At 45.4% G+C, this 19,181-nt stretch overlaps 1 protein-coding gene across 2 annotated transcripts in view; it reads left to right on the plus strand.

Annotated features, from left to right (window-relative positions):
* The window catches only part of DPP6 (dipeptidyl-peptidase 6), a 528,921-nt gene that overhangs the window by 144,160 nt on the left and 365,580 nt on the right, over window positions 1-19,181 (plus strand). For both annotated transcript variants that reach the window (XM_012654157.1, XM_012654154.1), the window contains exon 3: window positions 7,266-7,364. In XM_012654157.1, coding sequence (XP_012509611.1) covers window positions 7,266-7,364 — 99 coding nt within the window. The remainder of the gene's footprint in view (window positions 1-7,265; window positions 7,365-19,181) is intronic.

A 19,181-nucleotide genomic window follows, 5' to 3' on the forward strand; every position in this document is an offset into this window, starting at 1 on the left:
CATGACAAGTAGATTTTTATCCCTTACCCCCCAACCCTCCCCCTTCTTAGTTTTCAATGTCCACTATACCACTTTATGACTACATGTACCCTCGTTTAGCTCCCACTTGTAAGTGAGAACATGCGGTGTTTGTTTTCCATTCCTGAGATACTTCACTGAGGATAATGGTCCTCAGTTCTCTCCAAGTTGCTGCAAAAGACATTATTTCATTCTCAATGGAGAATACATTTAAAACATTCACAATTTCATACTTACATATTCTTTTGTAGAATCTGAAAATGTGGATGAAGCCATGGAGAGAGAGAACACAAGTGTAATCCTATGTCACTAAACTGCCTGAGAATTTTGGGGGTCCAACAGTCTTCTTTGGTATCGTGCTCTCTCTGTCCCCTTCAGACCAAGATGGCAATGTTTCTACAGAAATAAAATTCTTAAGAACATGTGGATCTCCTCTGTATGCCATGGGTATGCATTCCATTAGACAAAAAATTCCCAAGATTTTTGTAGATACTCCGAACTCCATGTTTGGCTTCTGCCGAGATAGCTGAGGGGATCTGCGATCACACACTTAAGCTCTTCAGAGGCCCTTTGGTGCAACTGAATACTCTGAACTTGATCTTTCCAAGGTACTAGCCAAAGGTTGTTCTGCCACCTCCTCAGCTTTTCCTCTCCTGACAATGAATCTCTTAATTTTAGCATCTTTTACAATCTGAATAAGATGAGACATTTCTCCAAGGAAGATATACAAACAGCCAATAAGTACATGAAAAGATGCCCAGCATCATTACCTTGGAATAGTATTCATCCATAGCAAGGAATGCAGGGCTGGTGCATTCTATACGTGTTACAACATGGATGAACTTCGAAAACATTGTGCAAAGTGAAATGAGCCAGTCACAAAAGAACACACACTATGTGATTTCATTCATGTGGAATGTCCAGAATAGCAAAATGTTTAGAGACAGAAGATTTATGGTGGAGGGCTGAGCAGAGGGGGAGAAAGGGGAGTGACTGCTAATGGTGATGGGGTTTCTTTTTGGGGTCATAAAAATGTTCTAAACTTTGATCAGTGAAGGCTGCACAACTCCATGAATATACCAAAACCATTGAGTTGTACGCTTTAAATGGGTGAATTTTATGGTATATGAATTTTATGTCTAATAAAGATGTCCCCAAAAGGGAATAGACTAGGCAGGTAAACATATCAACCTATGTTCAGATTATTACGTGGACTCATAGGTACCCAGTGGTTATAACTCACTAAAGCAAACAGGTTGGTAAAAATACTTTCAGATTTCAATTTATTTCCTATATCTAAAGGAATAGAGTAAGGACATGAACAGGGGATGGTTACCTTTGATGTATTTTATTTAGAAGCTTAAAAAAAAACACAACTAGAATTTCTTAATTTATACGGTATATTGAATATGAGTGGCTTAGTTTCCACCGGTATTTCACTTCAGTAAGAAAGTATTATGTGACTAATTTTGATATTATGCTACTAGTTTTCTTAGTTAGTTTTGAAGATGCGAGCTTGTCAGAAAAAACTTTTAAGATAGATCAGTATCCGTGGGACTTTTCATAGACATAAACTTGGAGTATAACCACAAATAATATACTTTAGTAACACAAAGACTTCAGTACAAAAAAAATCAAAAACCATAGCCAAGGCATAGATTTTTAAAACAAATCCTGTCTTCATCCAAAAGAAATTGATAGAACATTTACTATGTGCCAAATCCCTTAGAGAGATGAAGAAGTCACAATTCCTGTCTTAAAAGAAAAGAAAAACATCAAGCTGGAATGAGAAATAGATTTGAAAGCAGATAACCAATTCAGTGATAGCCCTTGGTAACAGAAAAGAAGGCACGATCAAATTTTGGCAAGTAAAAAATAAAAAAGGATATTCCAAAGAGGCATTGACTGTGGATTTTCTTCTAGCTCCTCCAGTATCAGCCAGGTAAGGTGGTTTAATGTAATTCTTATCCCAGCCATAGTTATTTAGCTTCTTACATTCAGGGCTGGACGATTCCAGGGAGATTTCTTCAGAGAAATATATTTTGATGTGTTTTGGAGTAAATACCACTCTTTGCAAAGGGAGAGAGTGTTCCCTTAATTCACAGCTGCTGCTGCTTCTGTCTCCAGGGTTTTGCCTACATATGAGACGTTGCCTTCTTGGTTCTGACTTAAGGATTCATATGGTGAACAGTCTGCCACAGAGGGACAGTTTAATTCAAGATTAGGTGAAAATCCCCAAGGTTCATATTGTGATTTGCAGACATGCTACCTGGTTTTAAATTTCGTTGTTCCTAATCTGTTGATAGTACAGCATGATATAAATTTATTCTTTCCTTATGATAAGAATCTACCAAGGAAATATGAGTAGTGTCTACAACAGACGTCATTGACTGCACTTCTTTTACTGGAAGGAAGGGAGGGAGGGAGGAAGGAAGGAAGGAAGGCAGGCAGGCCTATTTCTAGCATGGAGCAGTGTCTGACACAGGGCACTCAATCAATAAACGTGCTGGAAGAACTAAAAGAAGTATTTCCCGTGTTCTCACTGAGCCTTTTCCTTTTTAATAAGCAGCATCATGTTAGGTTCATCATTAATGGAAGAGGCTGCAATGGTTTATTTTTGAGCAAAAGCGATCTCACTGGAACCCATGAATTAATAGTAGAGACACTAAAAAATGGATAGCTTCTTTGATTTCCAGATTTTTTTTTGAAATTTTTGTCAGGGGAACAAACATATTATCTTTTTTGGTAGAAACAGCCTACAAATTATTCTAAATATAAACAGTATTTACTCTGAGCCTCCCAGTGAAGCCGTCTCTGATGAGCCCAACATGGACTTTGTCCCCCTTGAGTTCTGAAAACGCGTAGGATGTGGCACCTGCCTGCCAGCTCCCCACACACCTTTAGTCATTTAGCCTCTCAGTGGCTCAGGTTTGCCTTCCTCGGTGTGGCTCTCCTTCCTCCTCCTCATGGTGAGGGTCAGAGAGATAATGGCCGTCACTGCACCCTACACAGCACCTACCCACTGTCCGTTATCCCCATTGCTCACGAGAGCCGAACCTTGCAAGAGGCCTCTGACTCCTCTGAGTGGATTTTCTCTGTTAGCAAACGGGGCATGTCAGTTGCTCACCTCCGCTCGCCGGGATTGCATCACCTCGAGAAGCTGTGCCCGGGTGGTTTATTTTTAGTTTTCTAGTTTTAAAAATCTCCGGAGAAGGAACTCTAAAATGTTCTCCCATAACTTTACTGTTTAACAGCACAACTGTCTAACAAATACCTTAGGAAAGGAAAGGAGCCTCAGAAATTTGCACCATGCACTGACCTACATAAAGAATAACCTCACCCCTACAGATTGCAGCGCCCGTGCGTGCCGGTGAGCTAATAGGATGCCGAGCTAATTAGAAGTGCTGTCTGGTTTTCCAGGCTAAAGGGCTGAAGGAAACTTTATTTTTCAATGATCCTTGGATTGCCTTCAGGATGAAGTCTGAAGTAGGAAAGCCACTGGCCACTTCTTGAATCTATAACTTTATGTTGACTCCCAGTGTAAGATGGAAGATGGTGCACAGACATCTCCCCCCTTCGACTGCGAGCATGTGTAAGTGATAGAAAAATAATAATTAACATAGCTGCCCTCGAAACAACAGCAGGAGTTCTTCAAATACCTGCAAGGGAAATGTGTGCTCGAAAGAAGGAATAGGTAAAAACCTACAGCAGGAAGAAGCACAAATTTCTGTCACCCTAAGACATAGACGCTGAAGTCAGGCGCAGCAGGAGAGGCTGGAATGCTGGTGCTTATGGGAGGCCAGAGGCGGACAGCGGCCCCTGCCTTGAAACTAGGTTCACGGTCAGAGGGCCTCACATCACATGACCCATTTGGGTCAAAGGGCTCTAGCCCAAATGGCCATGGAAGGCCTAATAGAGAGCATAGTCTCAAAACTGCCCAGGAATGTTTTCGAGACCCCCCAACAGGAAGATCTCAGGACCCAGCACACTGGACTGGAAGCTTAGAATCAAGAACACAAGGCACCCCAGAAAACATCCCACTGTGAAACAGACACCAACCAAACACAAAAACTGAAAGCCAAGAAATTTAAATCAATAGAGAAAACAGAAAGAGTATTTTAGATTTCTAAAGGAATTTTCAATATGATAAAGAGCTTGAAACTATAAAATAAGAGTAGGCAATCTTGGAAAAAGCACTATGTAGGAATATTAGAAATTAAAATATAATTATCTTAAATTTAAAAAATTAATAACTGGATGAAAGAACAATCTAGACATACAAAAGAAAACATTGGTAAATGGCAGATTGAACTGAAGAAATCGTGCCAATGCTCCCAGAGACGTGAAAAGGTGGAAGATTCAAAAGCGAACGCTGGTGGTGTGGAGGTGGACCCCGCAGCTCCCATGCAGCCTAGGGGGGTTCTGGAAGGAGGATGAACAACGGAGAATCAATACTGAGTGGGGTAGTTACTGGTGAGATTCCTGATGGGAAGAAGGTATTCTAAACCTGAAAAAATATCACTGCCTGTTAAGCAGGATTTTTAAAGAAAATCCACCAGTGGACATTTTTCTAATGGAATTTCCGAATATCAAATATAATGAGAGAATCTACCTTCCTCTCTAGCGGTTTCCTGTTCACGCTTTCTGCTGCACCAACACGAACCATGCTCACAGTTTCCTGAAAATACCACACCCACCAACGCCTCCACACCCCTGCGGTCTTCCCAGCTTGAATGCTCTTCTGTCTCTTGTATCTTGGCCAGCAGGTTCTTTCCTCAAGAAAGTCTTTCCAGAATTCCTTCCAGTTTCTTATTCCCTGGTCCCCTTAGATGTGAGCGTGGTGGGCCCTGCTGCTCTCGGCCCCATTGCTGCTGTCTGTGGTCATTCACTTGACCTTGGCTCCCACGGCCCTGTGAGCGTGCTACAGTCAGGTATAAAGTCTTCCAGTTTTGATTCTTTGGGGCTCAGCGTGGCTCACGAAATGTGGCAGTTACTTGTCCAATGATTTGGGGAATGAATCAAGCCATAAGCCAATGAATTAGCGAGGTGATAGTTGGAAGTGCAAATGAGCCATCTAGGTCTAGGAGGCCCGCAGTGAGCCCCTTACGTGGCAGAGCTAATTACTGACAGGGCCAAGTTCCCTGGCGTGAACAGAGCACTTATATAACAGTATACATCATAACGCCTCCACCACAAACAGTCCCTATATAAAAATCTTGCATGTTTTTAAAATATCTTTTAAAACCAAATAAAGTAACAGTTTTAAAAACAAAACACATTTATAAAAAAATTTTTCAGAAAGTGAATAAATTGCCTTTCCGTCTTTTATTTCCAAAATTTGTTTTAATGGCAGTCTTATATTCTTTTCTTATTAGGCACATGGATAACCTCAAAATATGATGCTAGAATCAGCCTTGAATAGTGACGTTTAATCACATAACATTTCCATTTTAATGTGATTATCTTCTGACCATATACTTATCACAGTACAACTGGATTAGATCAATATCTAGTAATCTTTAAAATTCTCACTCATTGTCTGGCACGTGGAAATGCATCATGTTTGAAGCTGTATGTCTTTTCCAGGGCTGCTTCCATCGTGTGTAGAACTTTCCTAGAGGAAAGAACTTGGCTTGGTTTAACATGCTGTGTTCAGCACCTGGGACAGCTCCACACATACTCATGCCCCACAATGAGGCCACCTCAAATCACATTATTCCGTAATTTTCAAAAGACTTTTATGCATATTAATCCTATTTGATATTCAAGAAATCCATCAATGCACAAAGGCATACCTAACTTTTCTGATAGCTTTAGCAATCTATTGACAACCATAGAGGCCAAAAGGAAGAAACGAAAAGTGACATAATAAAATCTATGAGCTAGTGTTCTAGAAGCAGCTTTGGGTATTTCATTGAGAAATTATTAATCCCTATTTCATTATGCAATTCTAACAGCATTTCTTGCTGTTTTCCTAACCTGCCACAGATTTTTAAACAGAGAATTAAAACAGGCAAATGGTCCTGTTGAGGTCAACCACAGTGATAGCCCAAGAAGTGTATGTAACAGCCAGAAATTGAAAAGAGAAACAGACAGAAAAATGCAGAAACACAGCAGCCCAGAGCCCCTTAATGTGGTGCACACAGAGCCACGCACGCGTAGTAGCACTGAGATTGCCCTGCACAGCAGCACAACGGGACGCTGAGGAAGTGAGGACTGGGAGTCTTCAAAAGCTGTGTGGGGGTGTTTAGCATCTTCTGCGTACAAGGGCAGAGAAGCAAGCAAGCGTTCTAGGTGGACGGTGTCCATCAGAAATGGTCAGGTTGATATTAAGAGTTCTTATTAGTATAACAGAAGTGAGGGTGGTGTAATGCACTGCCTACGGGTGTCTTATCTGTTAGCTTAGGCTCACGGGTCAGACCTCTGGACAGCCCTTTGTCTTTCCAAAGTAGATAAATGGATTTTTGTGCCTCTAATGGAGAGAGCTTCTTCCAAGAGATAGCCAAAACCCCAGAAGCTTTGACCTCTGGAAATAGGATAAAAGCTTCCAGATTTTTAAAGTCTCATCCACTAGTGCAATTAACTAAACAGCTCCTCTTGGGATGAACATTAGTTTAATGCCTTCATAGGCTTGTCCCAGGTGCTTACTCCTAAGCATAGTAACCAAGATCAGGCAGGGCAGAACCTGGTAATTTGTAGCAGATATTTGGGGTATGGTCCTGTCTGAACCTGAACTAACCCACAACCCAGAGATAGCCAGGGACAGGTGAAGCTTATGGAGAATAAATACCTAGGAAATATTTTATATGTCTTTGAATTCCCAGCACCCAATGCTGCCTATAGTTAGTAGCATTTAATGAGTGCTTAGTGGATGATTGACTACAGGACACAATTGAGATCCATTCCAGACATTTGTACCTTCTTCTCTTGACGATTCCCACCTTGCTCATAAATCAATCTTGAAACAATTATCCACTTCTATACCTGAGAAATATGATCATTTGTGTGTTGCAAGTGTGAGGAGGGGGAATGATGACATTTTACCGAATCTTGATCTCCTTACCATAGTTTTTGATAGTTTAATTAAAAACAAAAAGCAAGACTGGCTTTAGTTCACCAGTCACTTACAGGTATTGTATGCTTTGCCATATGCACTATTTTTGAAGGACAATCAGAATGTTTATGGTCCTCCCCTTTGCCAATTAAAAAAAAAAAGTTTAACTATTTGCCTTGTTTTTTTTTTCTAGCTGAAGATAATAGTCTGTCTCAAAAGAAGAAGGTCACTGTGGAAGATCTCTTCAGTGAAGATTTCAAAATTCATGACCCCGAGGCTAAGTGGATAAGTGGTGAGTCCCAGGCCCTTCGTGCACGTGGGAAATAGCTTCCCCAGGCCCCTGCCGCTTCGATAGTTGGGGTTCAGTAGTTTGCCTCTCAGATGCTCTCTGGCTGTGGAAGGGGATACACAGAGCTTTTGCTGTGACGATCATCAGACTGCCATTCTAAGAAAATGTGTATCTGGTAAAATCTGGCTCCTTTCTTCATGGTGTTGCGTCACAGGCATCAGTGCGGCATTTGCTTCATGAGCAATGGGTCTGCTGAGGACGCTTCCTCCGTGCCACCCCTGGAGACGCGTTTCTCAGAGGGAGATGTGAGATGTTGCTAAGCAACAGGGACAGTGGAGGCCTCGCCAAGTGTTCCCTCCTTCTCCAGGGTCTTTGTTCTCTTTGTGCTCTTGCTTTCTCTTTCCACCAGAGAGAGAAACAAAAGTAACTCAAAGGACTCTTTTAGAGCAGTGCCAAGTGAACAGGGGAGCCCCGTGCACAGACGCAGATAAATGCATTTTCCCTCTTGAACTCAAATCTGGATTAAATTACTTTTCTTGCTTGGGTTTTGTTTGTTTTTAAACAACGGAACAAAATATAATTGAGGGCAGAAGGCATATGTTCATAATGCCTATTTTGGTTCATAAACACTGTGTCCTCCAATTGGATCTGAAATAATTTGAGTGCGTTCACGGGAGAAGCGACGTCAATGCCCGCTCACCCGTCCTCTGCAGCCGTTGTTGCTGGCGCCTCTCCTGCCATCTCCATTGCTGTTGTTTACATGTAGTTTTCATGTCAGTCAAATGCACTTGAAAATTTATTCTCGGGTCAGAGAAGCTTTGTAGTGGGATGCTTGAGGTCTAGTTCAAATCCCTGCTTTTATAATAAGTGGGATCCAGGCAGGTTAAGTGACTTTTGTGAGGTCACAGAGCTGGTAGTGGCGCAGCTGTGGCTCGAAGCCTGTCTCCCGACTTCCAATCCGGTGCCCTTTCCACATCTTGTTTAGTTGAGTGACACAGGACCATTGTGGTTTTTGGCATCAAACTGCTTCTGAAATGCTTTTCATGCTTCACAAACTCTCAAAAATCAATTAACGATGACTCTTTACCATGAGTCGCTGCTCAAAGCAGCAGCTTCTCTTTTGTCCTCTCCGATGGCTTCAGCAGTAATGTCTGACCCTTAGATTAGCTTATTCAAAATGGAAAAAGTAGATGGATCTCAGAGGGAACGTGGTGTATAAATCGGGACTAACGAGAGTAGTACATTGTGAATAACAACGGGGGGCACACAAAATCCAAAAAATAGACAGCCCTGGTCTTTTCGCTTGATGGAGGAACTGATTTTACCTTTTGTTCGGGGGCTGACTTGGTGTCTGCTGAGTGTTTGTGTTTACCCGTTGCATAGGCAGATGCAGCACCTACGGCAGGCTCTGGGCCAGGCCTTGGGAATAAAACAGGATTACTCTCCTTAAGGAGCTCAAAGTCTGTTCTGGAGACAAAACAGTGAGCAACCAATGGGAATCCTGACACAAGATGCGCAGAAGAGGAACGTGATGTTCCAGTTCCTCCTGAGAAGGCAGCTCAGAGACAGAAGATAAACTCAGTCTGCATGGATGGTCAGGGTTTCTTTTAGAGAAGGCAGAAAATAGACCCCTGGAAAAACATAAGGCTCAAATATGAGTCTGTGCTAAACCCTGGTTGGGATAACCAAGGGTGAGCTGAAAGACAATATCTAGGGATGAAAAAGAAAAATAAAACAAAACACAAGCTGGTGGAGAGGCAGAATCTGGGGATAGATAAGGAGGCCAGAAACTGGGGACACTGAACCGGAGCGCTAGGGCTCACGGGAGGTTGGAGCAGGGCCTGGGGAGACTCCTGAAACGATACGAGTCTGTATTTTTTATTAGGGCGCCCACGGTTTCAGACTTGCCATCAGTCGGCATTCTGTATGCCAAAAATAAAAAGTGAGAACAGAGACGCAGACCCCCGAGAACACACGCGTCTCTGGGAGAGCTGCCACGCAAAAGCGCGAGAAGAGTGAGATTATAAGAGAAAAAGAGCAGACACACCACAGACACGCGCGCGCTCTCGCCACAGAAAAAAACACACAGGGCCTCTACATACACAGCACTGGGAGTCAGCACAAGCAATTGAGAAGTAGCCGCGTGCCCAGCAGAAAATGCCCAGCCTGCCTGTCTTGGCAGGTTCCATCTATTCACGGAGACCACCTACAGTCTGAATCCACGTGCCCTTGGTGCTCGCGAGCTTTCTTAGGATGCTTCTTGCTTTGTGAATGTCCACACTGAATGCGAAGTTTCGCTGTGAAGTGACCAGATGCTCAGGTCTCCCCAGAGAGCGAACTCCATTTGGAGGGAGTGGGAACCTCATCATTTCCCCACACGTTAGTTTCAGCTTCCCCCTGCTTTTCTTTTATTTCTTCCCCTTCCTGACCATCCCTTTGTTCTTGCTCCCTAAAGATATGGCAGCTTAAAGTGAGTGTAGTAACTGCGATGAGGACTGAGCCTTTGAACTGGCTTTTGATGAGTAGTGTACAGAGTTCACTCATCACTCATCTGTTTACACCACAAGTCTAAGCGTCAAGATCCAGGAAAAGATCACTCCAGATTCATAGGATCATCTCACGCTGTAGAGCTGGGGTGAGCATTAGAAATTATTAGAACATCCATTCGTTCAGTAAGAGTTTACTGCGTGCCAACAATGTCACAGCTGATTACCGGGCCAGAGAGGGGGAGTGGTTTGTCCATGGAACTATTTCTTAGTGGTAGACATGGGAGTGTCAGCCCACCACGCCCATCTACCACCACCACAAGGTCCTCCTCCTCCTCCTACTCCTCTCCTTCTCATCTTTGTCACCATCATCCTCATCACCATCATCCTCATCACCATCACCATCATCACGATCACATCATCTCACCATCACATCATCATCACCATCACATCATCATCATCACATCATCATCATCACCATCACCATCATCATCACCATCACATCATCATCACCATCACCATCACCATCACCATCATCACCATCACCATCATCACCATCACCATCATCATCATCACCATCACATCATCATCACCATCATCACCATCACCATCACCATCACCATCATCACCATCACCATCACATCACCATCACCATCATCACCATCACAACATCACCATCATCACATCATCACACCATCACCATCATCACCATCACCATCATCATCATCACCATCACATCATCATCACCATCATCACCATCACCATCATCACCATCACATCACCATCATCACATCATCACCATCACCAGCACCATCATCACATCATCATCATCACCATCATCACATCATCACCATCACCATCATCATCATCACCATCACCATCATCACCATCACATCATCATCACCGTCATCACCATCACCATCACCATCACCATCATCATCATCACCATCACATCATCATCACCATCATCACCATCACCATCACCATCACCATCATCACCATCACATCACCATCATCACATCACCATCATCACCATCACCATCATCACCATCACATCACCATCATCACATCATCACCATCACCAGCACCATCATCACATCATCATCATCACCATCATCATCATCATCACCATCACATCATCATCATCACCATCACCATCATCGTCATCACCATCATCACCATCACTATCATCACCATCACATCACCGTCACCATCGTCATCATCACCATCACATCTTCATCATCATCACCATCACATCATCATCTTCATCATCATCATATCATTATCTTCATCATCATCATAATCAGCATCATCATCATCACATCATCATTATCATCACATCATCATCACATCATAATCTTTGTCATCATCTTCATCATCTTCATTATCACCACCATCATCGCCATCAACATCATGACCATCATCATCATCACCATCATCATCTTCATCACCATCATCATTATTATCATCACTGTCATCATCTACTGGGTGTTTATTATGTCTTAAGCAAAGTGCTTTATATATATTAAGACATTTAATTCTTAATATATATAAGAACTACCATTATTCCCATTTTACAGATGAGGAAATTGAGGCTTAGGATTTTAAATGACTTGATCACTATCGCATGAATAGTAAGCAGCGAAATTCAGAGTTGAACCTAGTTCTCTCTGGTTTTTATAAACTACGCTGCATTGGATAGAATCCAGGTCTCCTGTCTCTTGCCAGTTTCTTTTGGAACCTCACTGGCTACATGTGAGGTTTAACCAAGATTATAGGTTGCGAATATTTCAGAATTACTGCCAGCCTTTAAGTTCTTTATTCTAGCTTTCTTATTCCCATAATGCCTATGTCAAAGTAACAAAATACCCAAGTGGTAAAGAAAATTGGTGTTATTCTCTTCAGAGGAAGAGTTTTGATTTTTTTAGTAAACATTAACCACTAAAGTTAACAAATGTACCTTGGGTTTAATATTGGAGTTAATAGTCTGGAACTAACACACTTTATTTATCAGCAGAAAATGTGTTGGGTTGGAGTGACCCTTCCCCTGTTTTTATATACATAGGCTAAATTTTTTAATTTACCTTTTCTGAAAAGAATTGGTATAACAGCCTTTAAATTCTCTAATAACCTAAAGCCCCTGCAGACTTCCCTCCCACGTTTGTTATAACCACGGGAGAAGCCAAACGCGGTGTGTGAAATAGTGGCACTAATGACATCCAAAGGCTCAGTCCGAGCTCCCTCTCGAAGAGGCGTAGTCTCTCCATATATTTGCTTCATTGAGTAGTCTCTTACACCTGCCGTAATAACCATCTTGTAGCTCTCCACCGTTTGGAAGCCTTTGAGTGCCTTTCTGGGATTCCATGGCACGGGGCGGCTGCTGTGATGAGGCATTTTGGTTACTTTTGGTTATTTGCACAGACCAATCCTCATGGCTCTCCACGCCCATTCATTCTTCCCCATTCTTCTATGATGGGCAGTTTCAAACCCTATCATTTCTCCTCAACCCTCAAACTGCCTCCCATCCTCCTTCCCAGCTGACCCTACCAGAAGAGAGCTTACAAACAGTCCCACCATCACGACCACCGGTGTCTACACGGCCCAGTGCCCTGCCTGCCCTGCAGGTGACCTGCCTCCTGTCTGCACATGATCTAAAGAAACCTCAGGTGAACTTACTTGAGGAACAATTGCAGCAAATCTCCTCCTTCTCCCCAAAATGTTCATTTTTTGCCTTGTACGAGATGATTCCCATCATGAAACAAATATGCTGTTTCTTATCTTGAACACGAACAACTTATCTCAAGTCCACAGCCCCTGCCAGGTTCTGCCTGGCTTCCCTGTTCCCCTTTTGAGCTTGAAGCAGTTGTCTATCCATGAAATTTCCAATTGCTCTTTTCCCATTCTCTCTAAACCTCCTCCAGCTATGCGTCCACGCCCAGCACTGCCTGAATCTCCTCTTGTCGAGGTCATGATGACTTCCAGCTTGCTAAATCCAGTGGTTATTTCTCAGACCTCATCTTTCTCTACCTGCCAGCAGCAGGTAGTTTGCACAACTGATCCCTTCTTCCCCCCGATAAACTTTCCTGCTTGGCTCGTACGAGGCCATCACCGCCTCCTGGTTCTGTCTCCACCGCGTGGGCAGCTCCTTCTCAGCCTCCCTTGCTGGTTCTCCCTCTTCTCCCTGACTTTTAATGTTGGGGGCTCTGGGGGCTCAGTCTTTGGTCCTCCCCTTCTTGTATCTGCACTCCTTCCCTCGATGTGTTCATCCAGCCTCAAGGTTTTAAATACCCCCCTAAACGCATGTCTTCAGACCAGACGTCTCTCCTGAACTTCTCAGTGTCTCACAGACATCTCAACTTCAACCTTATATCTCCAAATCTGAGTTCTTGATTCCTCCCCAAACCCCGAAACACAAAAAACGAAGAATCTGCCCTGTCCACAGCCTCCCTAATGTGACTCGATGGGAAATTCTTTCTTCTAACAGAACAGGCCGGGCCCCTTGGAGTCATCCTTTACCCTGTCTCTCTTATACCCCAAATCTAACCCACCAAGAAATCCTGCCGGCTCTGCCTGCAGAACGTGCAGTGCCCACCCTGGAGTCCCTGTGACGTTCTGCTCACGACTGCCGAGCCTATGTGCAGCTGTCCACTCGGAAGCACGGAGGGCTGGACACACTTCTGGCCGCAGCAGGACCAGGACCCAGGATCTGCTCTGGTCCCTCAGGTGACAGCTCAGGTACACGGAGAATGGGTCGCTTGGGCGACTGGTGTGGAATTTTTGTTTCCTACTCTAAACGTCCTCACTCCTTTCTCTCACTGTGGGCTCTCCCTAGGGGAAATCACTCACTCTTGTGGCGTTAGTTTTGTCTGTGCGACGATGAGTTTCCATCCCATATCTCTAGCTGAAATGCTCTTCTGAGCTATAAATGTGTAGTGTGTGTGTGTGCGTGTGTGTGCGTGTGTCACTGGCTAATTTACATGTGCACTGTAGTGTCGTGTGGACGCCTTGGTTCTCATGCCCCGCACTGCATCACCCTCCCCAGACCTCTCCCTCACGCCTCCCACCGCTGCTCGCTGCTCCCCGCCGCGGCGCACACCCTGCCCGCCCGGCCTCTGCTTCCTGGACTCTCCGTGGTCGGTCTCCTTTCCTCGCCTCAGCCGTCGGCAGGCTCCCTGGTTTTCTCTTAGCCTTTGCCTCTTGGGCTTCTTTTCATTGCTTCAGACATTCACGTCTGTTCTCCTGAGAGTGGTTCTTAGGTAGGATGCCCCTTCTGTCCAGAACGTTCCCTTTCCGCCCCGGCAGTACGGCTGTCCCTGGGTTGCTCTCTGCCTCAGTCCCCACGCGGGCTTCCGCACTGCACCAATCCTTCTGGTTTTAGGTGTTCAGATAGCCCGGACTTACGCTCTTGTTGCACACGTTAAGTACAGTTATTTACTCCATATCTGTCCTTCCTTCTGCACGTAAACTCCATGGGGATGGGAGTCGCATCTGTTTGTTCACCATGGTGTCCCCAGTACCAGCAACGTGGTCAGCACGGCCGTCTGCTAGTGCTTCCTGGACTAGTGCTTTCTCATTTGACACTTCAACAGCCTAGTTTTCAAGAGGAGATGTATGGGCGTAGTGTTGGAAATCTTTTCTGATGCCGTGATCTTGAGAGGGGCCTGAACATGGGGGTCATGCAGCAAGCTCTCTGGGGGAAAAGCAGCTCAGATCGCGTGGAACAGCAGATGTGAAGGCCTTGATACAGGAGCCTGCCTGGCACATTCATGAAGAGCAATAGATGAGATTGGAGTGGAAGCTGGGGCTAGATTTCTCAGGCTCTAAGAAGAGGGGAGGCAGGTGGGCATACCCGGAGCAGAGAGGAGGAGAGCGGGTCCCTTGAAGGATGCAGATAGCCTCACCTTGCTCAGAGCACCAAAAAAGGGGTTTATTGAACCATTTCTAAGGTTCAGCCCAAGCCGCCTTCCCAAAAGGCAGATCTGCAAAAGCAAGTGTGTTTGTTAAGAGTGTGTGTCACCCGGGCTCACAGGTGCCGTGGATCAGCCACCTGAGCAGAGTGGTCCAGTCTGTTAACACAGAGGAGACGTTTTCTGTTCACAAGTGCAATGAGGAGAGGGCAGAAAACTGTCTATGTATAAACATCTTTCACCATCTTTCTGGAATTAACCTTTCCCCCCTGAGCTTCTCTCAGTTCTAACTCCCCGCCGTGAAGCCTAACTGTGGGGTAGAATTGACGGAAACCGAGAAGCGGGTTTCACCTATTAGTACTAAAGGTTCTAGAATAGCAGATGACATGGTGCAAGCTTAGGCTCACATATTGCATCAGCTACTTTTATTACATAGATTACATATTTACTATATATTATATGTATTACGTCTTTATTGTAGTAAATTGGAAATCAGAGATGAACACAATTCTAAAGGAAAATAAAAATCATCTGTAACCCCTCTAACAGGAACCAGCCACTATCACATTTTCACACATATCCTTTCAGACAATGTAAGATGTCGGATAATACCAAGTCTATTATGTAGAAAAATGTTTACAATTTATAACATAAATATATTTTCATGGCAATAAGTATTCATTTTCATTGTCATTTTAACATCTCCGTACTATTTCATTATATCAGTGTCTGTCGTTGGCTCAGTCTGTGGATACTGAAAACTCAGGCCGTGGGCGGAAAGGGAGTGGCCGACGGAAGAGACAGGGCAGGGGATGGGCGGCAGAGTGGAGAGGCGCGAACTGCAGCGTGCTGGGGGACAGTGCCACCAAGGGTGACTTGGGGATTTCACACCTGGGGAGCATCCGTTTCTGGTTGGATAATGAGTTCAGAGTAGAAGTTGATGAAAGATAACCAAGAGGAAATATTCTTTAGGTATCGGGAACTGGGGCTGAGCCAGGAGAGGCCAGAGCCACGTGGGGGGCAGTGCACAGTGTGGGGACAGGGAGCGCAGCTCAGAGCCGCTCAGGGGGCGAGGGCAGGGGGGCAGGAGGACAACCTCCACCTCGCAGCGCCGAAGAAGAGGCAGAAGGAAGTGCTTTGGGAGAGTCAGCGCCCTGCCCGTTTCTCCCACGTGGTGGAGAAATTGCCCCCCGGTGGTCACGAGCTCCTTCCTGCCTTTCAGTCCCAGATGCAGGTTTTCCGCAAGTCATTTGGACAATCTAACTCATATTTAGGTTTCGTGTTTCTGCCGGTAGAAAGGTAAACTGAGGCATGATAACATTTTAAAGACTTTATTTGAGCAGACAGCGATTCCTGAATCAGGCAGCTCCAGATCAGAAGCGGGTCTGGGCTCCACGAGGGAACATGGGGCGCTTTGCAGCACAGACACAGAAGGAAAGCAAAACAAATACCTGCCTGGCGACATTATGGAGTTGCCTTGCGTGGTCTATTCTGCTGGGGAGTCCCTGGTTATCTACGTTAGTTGGAAGTGTCTGATTGGTTAGCCTTAAGTTTTATTTTTCTTTAATGTCGGCATTTGCAAGAAACAGCTCAAAGTTTCATTGGTGACTGCAGATCACACAGGTTAAGGTCTTTGTGAGGCCAACTGGCTTCGTCGGCTCAGGGATACTGCAGGCCTGGTCTTCGTTTTAATCGACTTTAACCAGACTAGTTTATATGGCAAATACCCTCTTATTAACCCTGTCTCAGATTACGACGGGGGAAAGGTTAATTCCAGAAAGATGTCTGTGTATAGACAGCTTTCCGCCCTCTCCTCATCGCACCTGCGAACAGCAGAGAGTGTCCTCTGTATCAGCAGACGCGACCACTCTGCTCACGTAGCTGCACCTGCTGAGCCCCGGCAACACACACCCTCGACAAATGCACTTGCTTTTGCAGATGTGCCTTTTGGGAAGGCGGCCTGGGCTGAAGCTTGGTTTGATAAGCCCCGTGCCCTGTGCTCTGAGAGAGCCGAGGCCTCCTGCGTCCTTCAAGGGACCCGCTGTCCTCCTCCCTGCTCCCGGTATCTGTGGGACGCAGGCGGCCCTGGGCTGACTGGCGGAAGCTGCTCACCGCCTGATCAGCTTGTCCGCTAGCTCCAGGCTGAGCTGGGCCTCGTAGCCGTCCTGCTCCTCCCCTCCCCTGCCGTGTTCCCCTCTAGTGTGAGAGTGGTGATGGCCGTGCGGTTGGCACCGGGCTCTCTCCACTGTCTGTTTACCCTCCTCGTTGTTAATCCAGCCACTCGTTAGCACAGAGCCCCTGTGTCTCTAGGATGCAGTACTGGAGAGACTGTAAAATTGAAGAAAATTGCTTCTTTTGAATGTAGGGAAAATCAGCTGGCCGGATGATTCTGGAAAAGTCCATGTTTTAGAAGATAAAATTGGAGTTAGTGCACGGGGCTGAAAGCAACTGTGTCTCCAAATGTGCTTTATCCTCTTCTCCTTTGTTTTTCGAGAAAACCAAATGGATTTGTTTTTAACAAAGCTTATGGAGGTAGGTGGAGAAGGAATTCAAGTTTGAAATGGTCTGAGCGTTTCCACTGCTTTCTAGAGGCCACATTTCCAATCAGCATCATTCAGCCTTGGCAGCGTGGAGAGTGAGAATGTTCCTGGAGGTCACCGGCGCAGCAGCCTGCGTCAGTCGGCCCGCGAGGGGCAGGAAATGCGCGGAAAGGACAGCTTTCAGAGAGGGAGCGTGCTCCTCAGTGGCTCCGTGAGTCCTGGGGATAATAACAGTGATAATTTGAAGCCATTACATAAAATACGCATTGAAGTACATCATCGTGCCTTAGTAAAGCCCTTAGGAAATAACCAAAATGTAATTATAGTGCGCGATTGTGTAAGCCATCAATTTATTTTCCCTCTCTTCTGCTGTCATTTGCGAGATTCCACCCTTCCTCGGAAGAAGAGACCCTCAGTTGTCTGGCACTGAGAGGCCAGTGGAGCACCCGACTACCGTCACGCAGGGAAAGCTTCCCGACGTCCCTCCCGCGGCTCGGACTAGCCCGGCTCCGCCGCAGCCTGGCTGCAAAGCCTGTCGCATCCCACCCTTAACGTGTCCACGTTTCTGGTGTCGCAGCCGAGACCACTATTTGCTTAGCCTTCTACAGAAGCTCCTGTTGGATTTTCCTATGGCACCTACAGGGAGAGTTCAAAAGTCAGGAGCATTTAGTGCCACAGCAGTAATGGCAACAGTAACAAATACTCAGCTACTCCATTCCCGTCTACTGACACCCAGGGAGGCGGGAATGTTATCTCTACTTTAGAAACTAGGAAACTATGCCTCGAAGAAATTCAACTGCTCTTTCAAAGTTACAGGATAGCTTTAGAAAGCCCCAAGTGCTCCTGCCTCAGTGGCTTCCCGGTTCCCTCTCCTCCCCCGCCCAGGACCAGGACCCCTACAGGCACGTCCCTGGCCATACCAGTTCTTTGGTAACTTAGTGCCTGTCTCTCTTTTTCTCAAAATGCTTGCATTCAGCACTTCTGTGCTTCAGAAATTCGCATGCATCCTTTATGGCTTGATCCAAAATAAATACTCTGGATTTTCCCAGTTGGAATTAGTTGCTCACTCCCACATGTGGCCACAGGACTCTATAAAACCTCAACCAGAGCATCGGGTCCAGAACCCTCTAGGGACAACCAGCCTCGGGGAGGCGGCCCCCTCTGCGGGCCGGACCCGCTTCCTCGTGGGGCCGGCCCAGTCCTTCCTCACCAGCCCCAGCCCTTCAGAGGGGCTGAAGGTCCTCTGCCGAGGGTGGGACTCCCAGTTCCCCCGAGTGGTGGCACTGGGAGGTGGCACTGGGTGGTGTCACTGTGCCGGGCTCTGCTGCCGATATTGTTTAACTCATGATTTGAGGACCCAAATCATGGGTCCCTACAGGCTCAACTGAGCCAACACTCATCCAGCAAAGAGAGATTTGTCCTGGCTCTTTTAATTACTTTTCCTTGGGCAAGTGTTGCTTCCCTGGGAAATTTAAATACATCTTCTTCGTTGAATCCAATTCAAACCCTGGCCAAGACGGAAATCCCATTTGAACTTTGTGTGTTTACAGTACAAAGGGACGGGCTTTTCTCTCTTTCTTTCCTCCTTCCTTCCTTCCTATATATATATATATAGTATATGTTTTGTGTGCATATACATGTGTATATATACATATATGTGTTTTTTCTCAAGAAAAGGGATGTCAAATAAGATTTGCATATTACTAATATTTTTCCTACTCTGTGAAGTAGACATAGATTTTCCAAGACATTATATAGTGGTTTCAAAGGCTCTATGGCTGTTTAACGAACCTTCCTGAGGACCCCATGAGACTCAATCGCTCCGTTTTCCTTCCCAGTGTAGCAGATGACAGGACACACTGTGAGGCCATGTGGCCCGCTGGGTCT

Source organism: Propithecus coquereli, unplaced genomic scaffold (genome assembly GCF_000956105.1).
Source record: "Propithecus coquereli isolate 6110/MARCELLA unplaced genomic scaffold, Pcoq_1.0 Scaffold439, whole genome shotgun sequence".
NCBI lineage: Eukaryota > Metazoa > Chordata > Mammalia > Primates > Indriidae > Propithecus > Propithecus coquereli.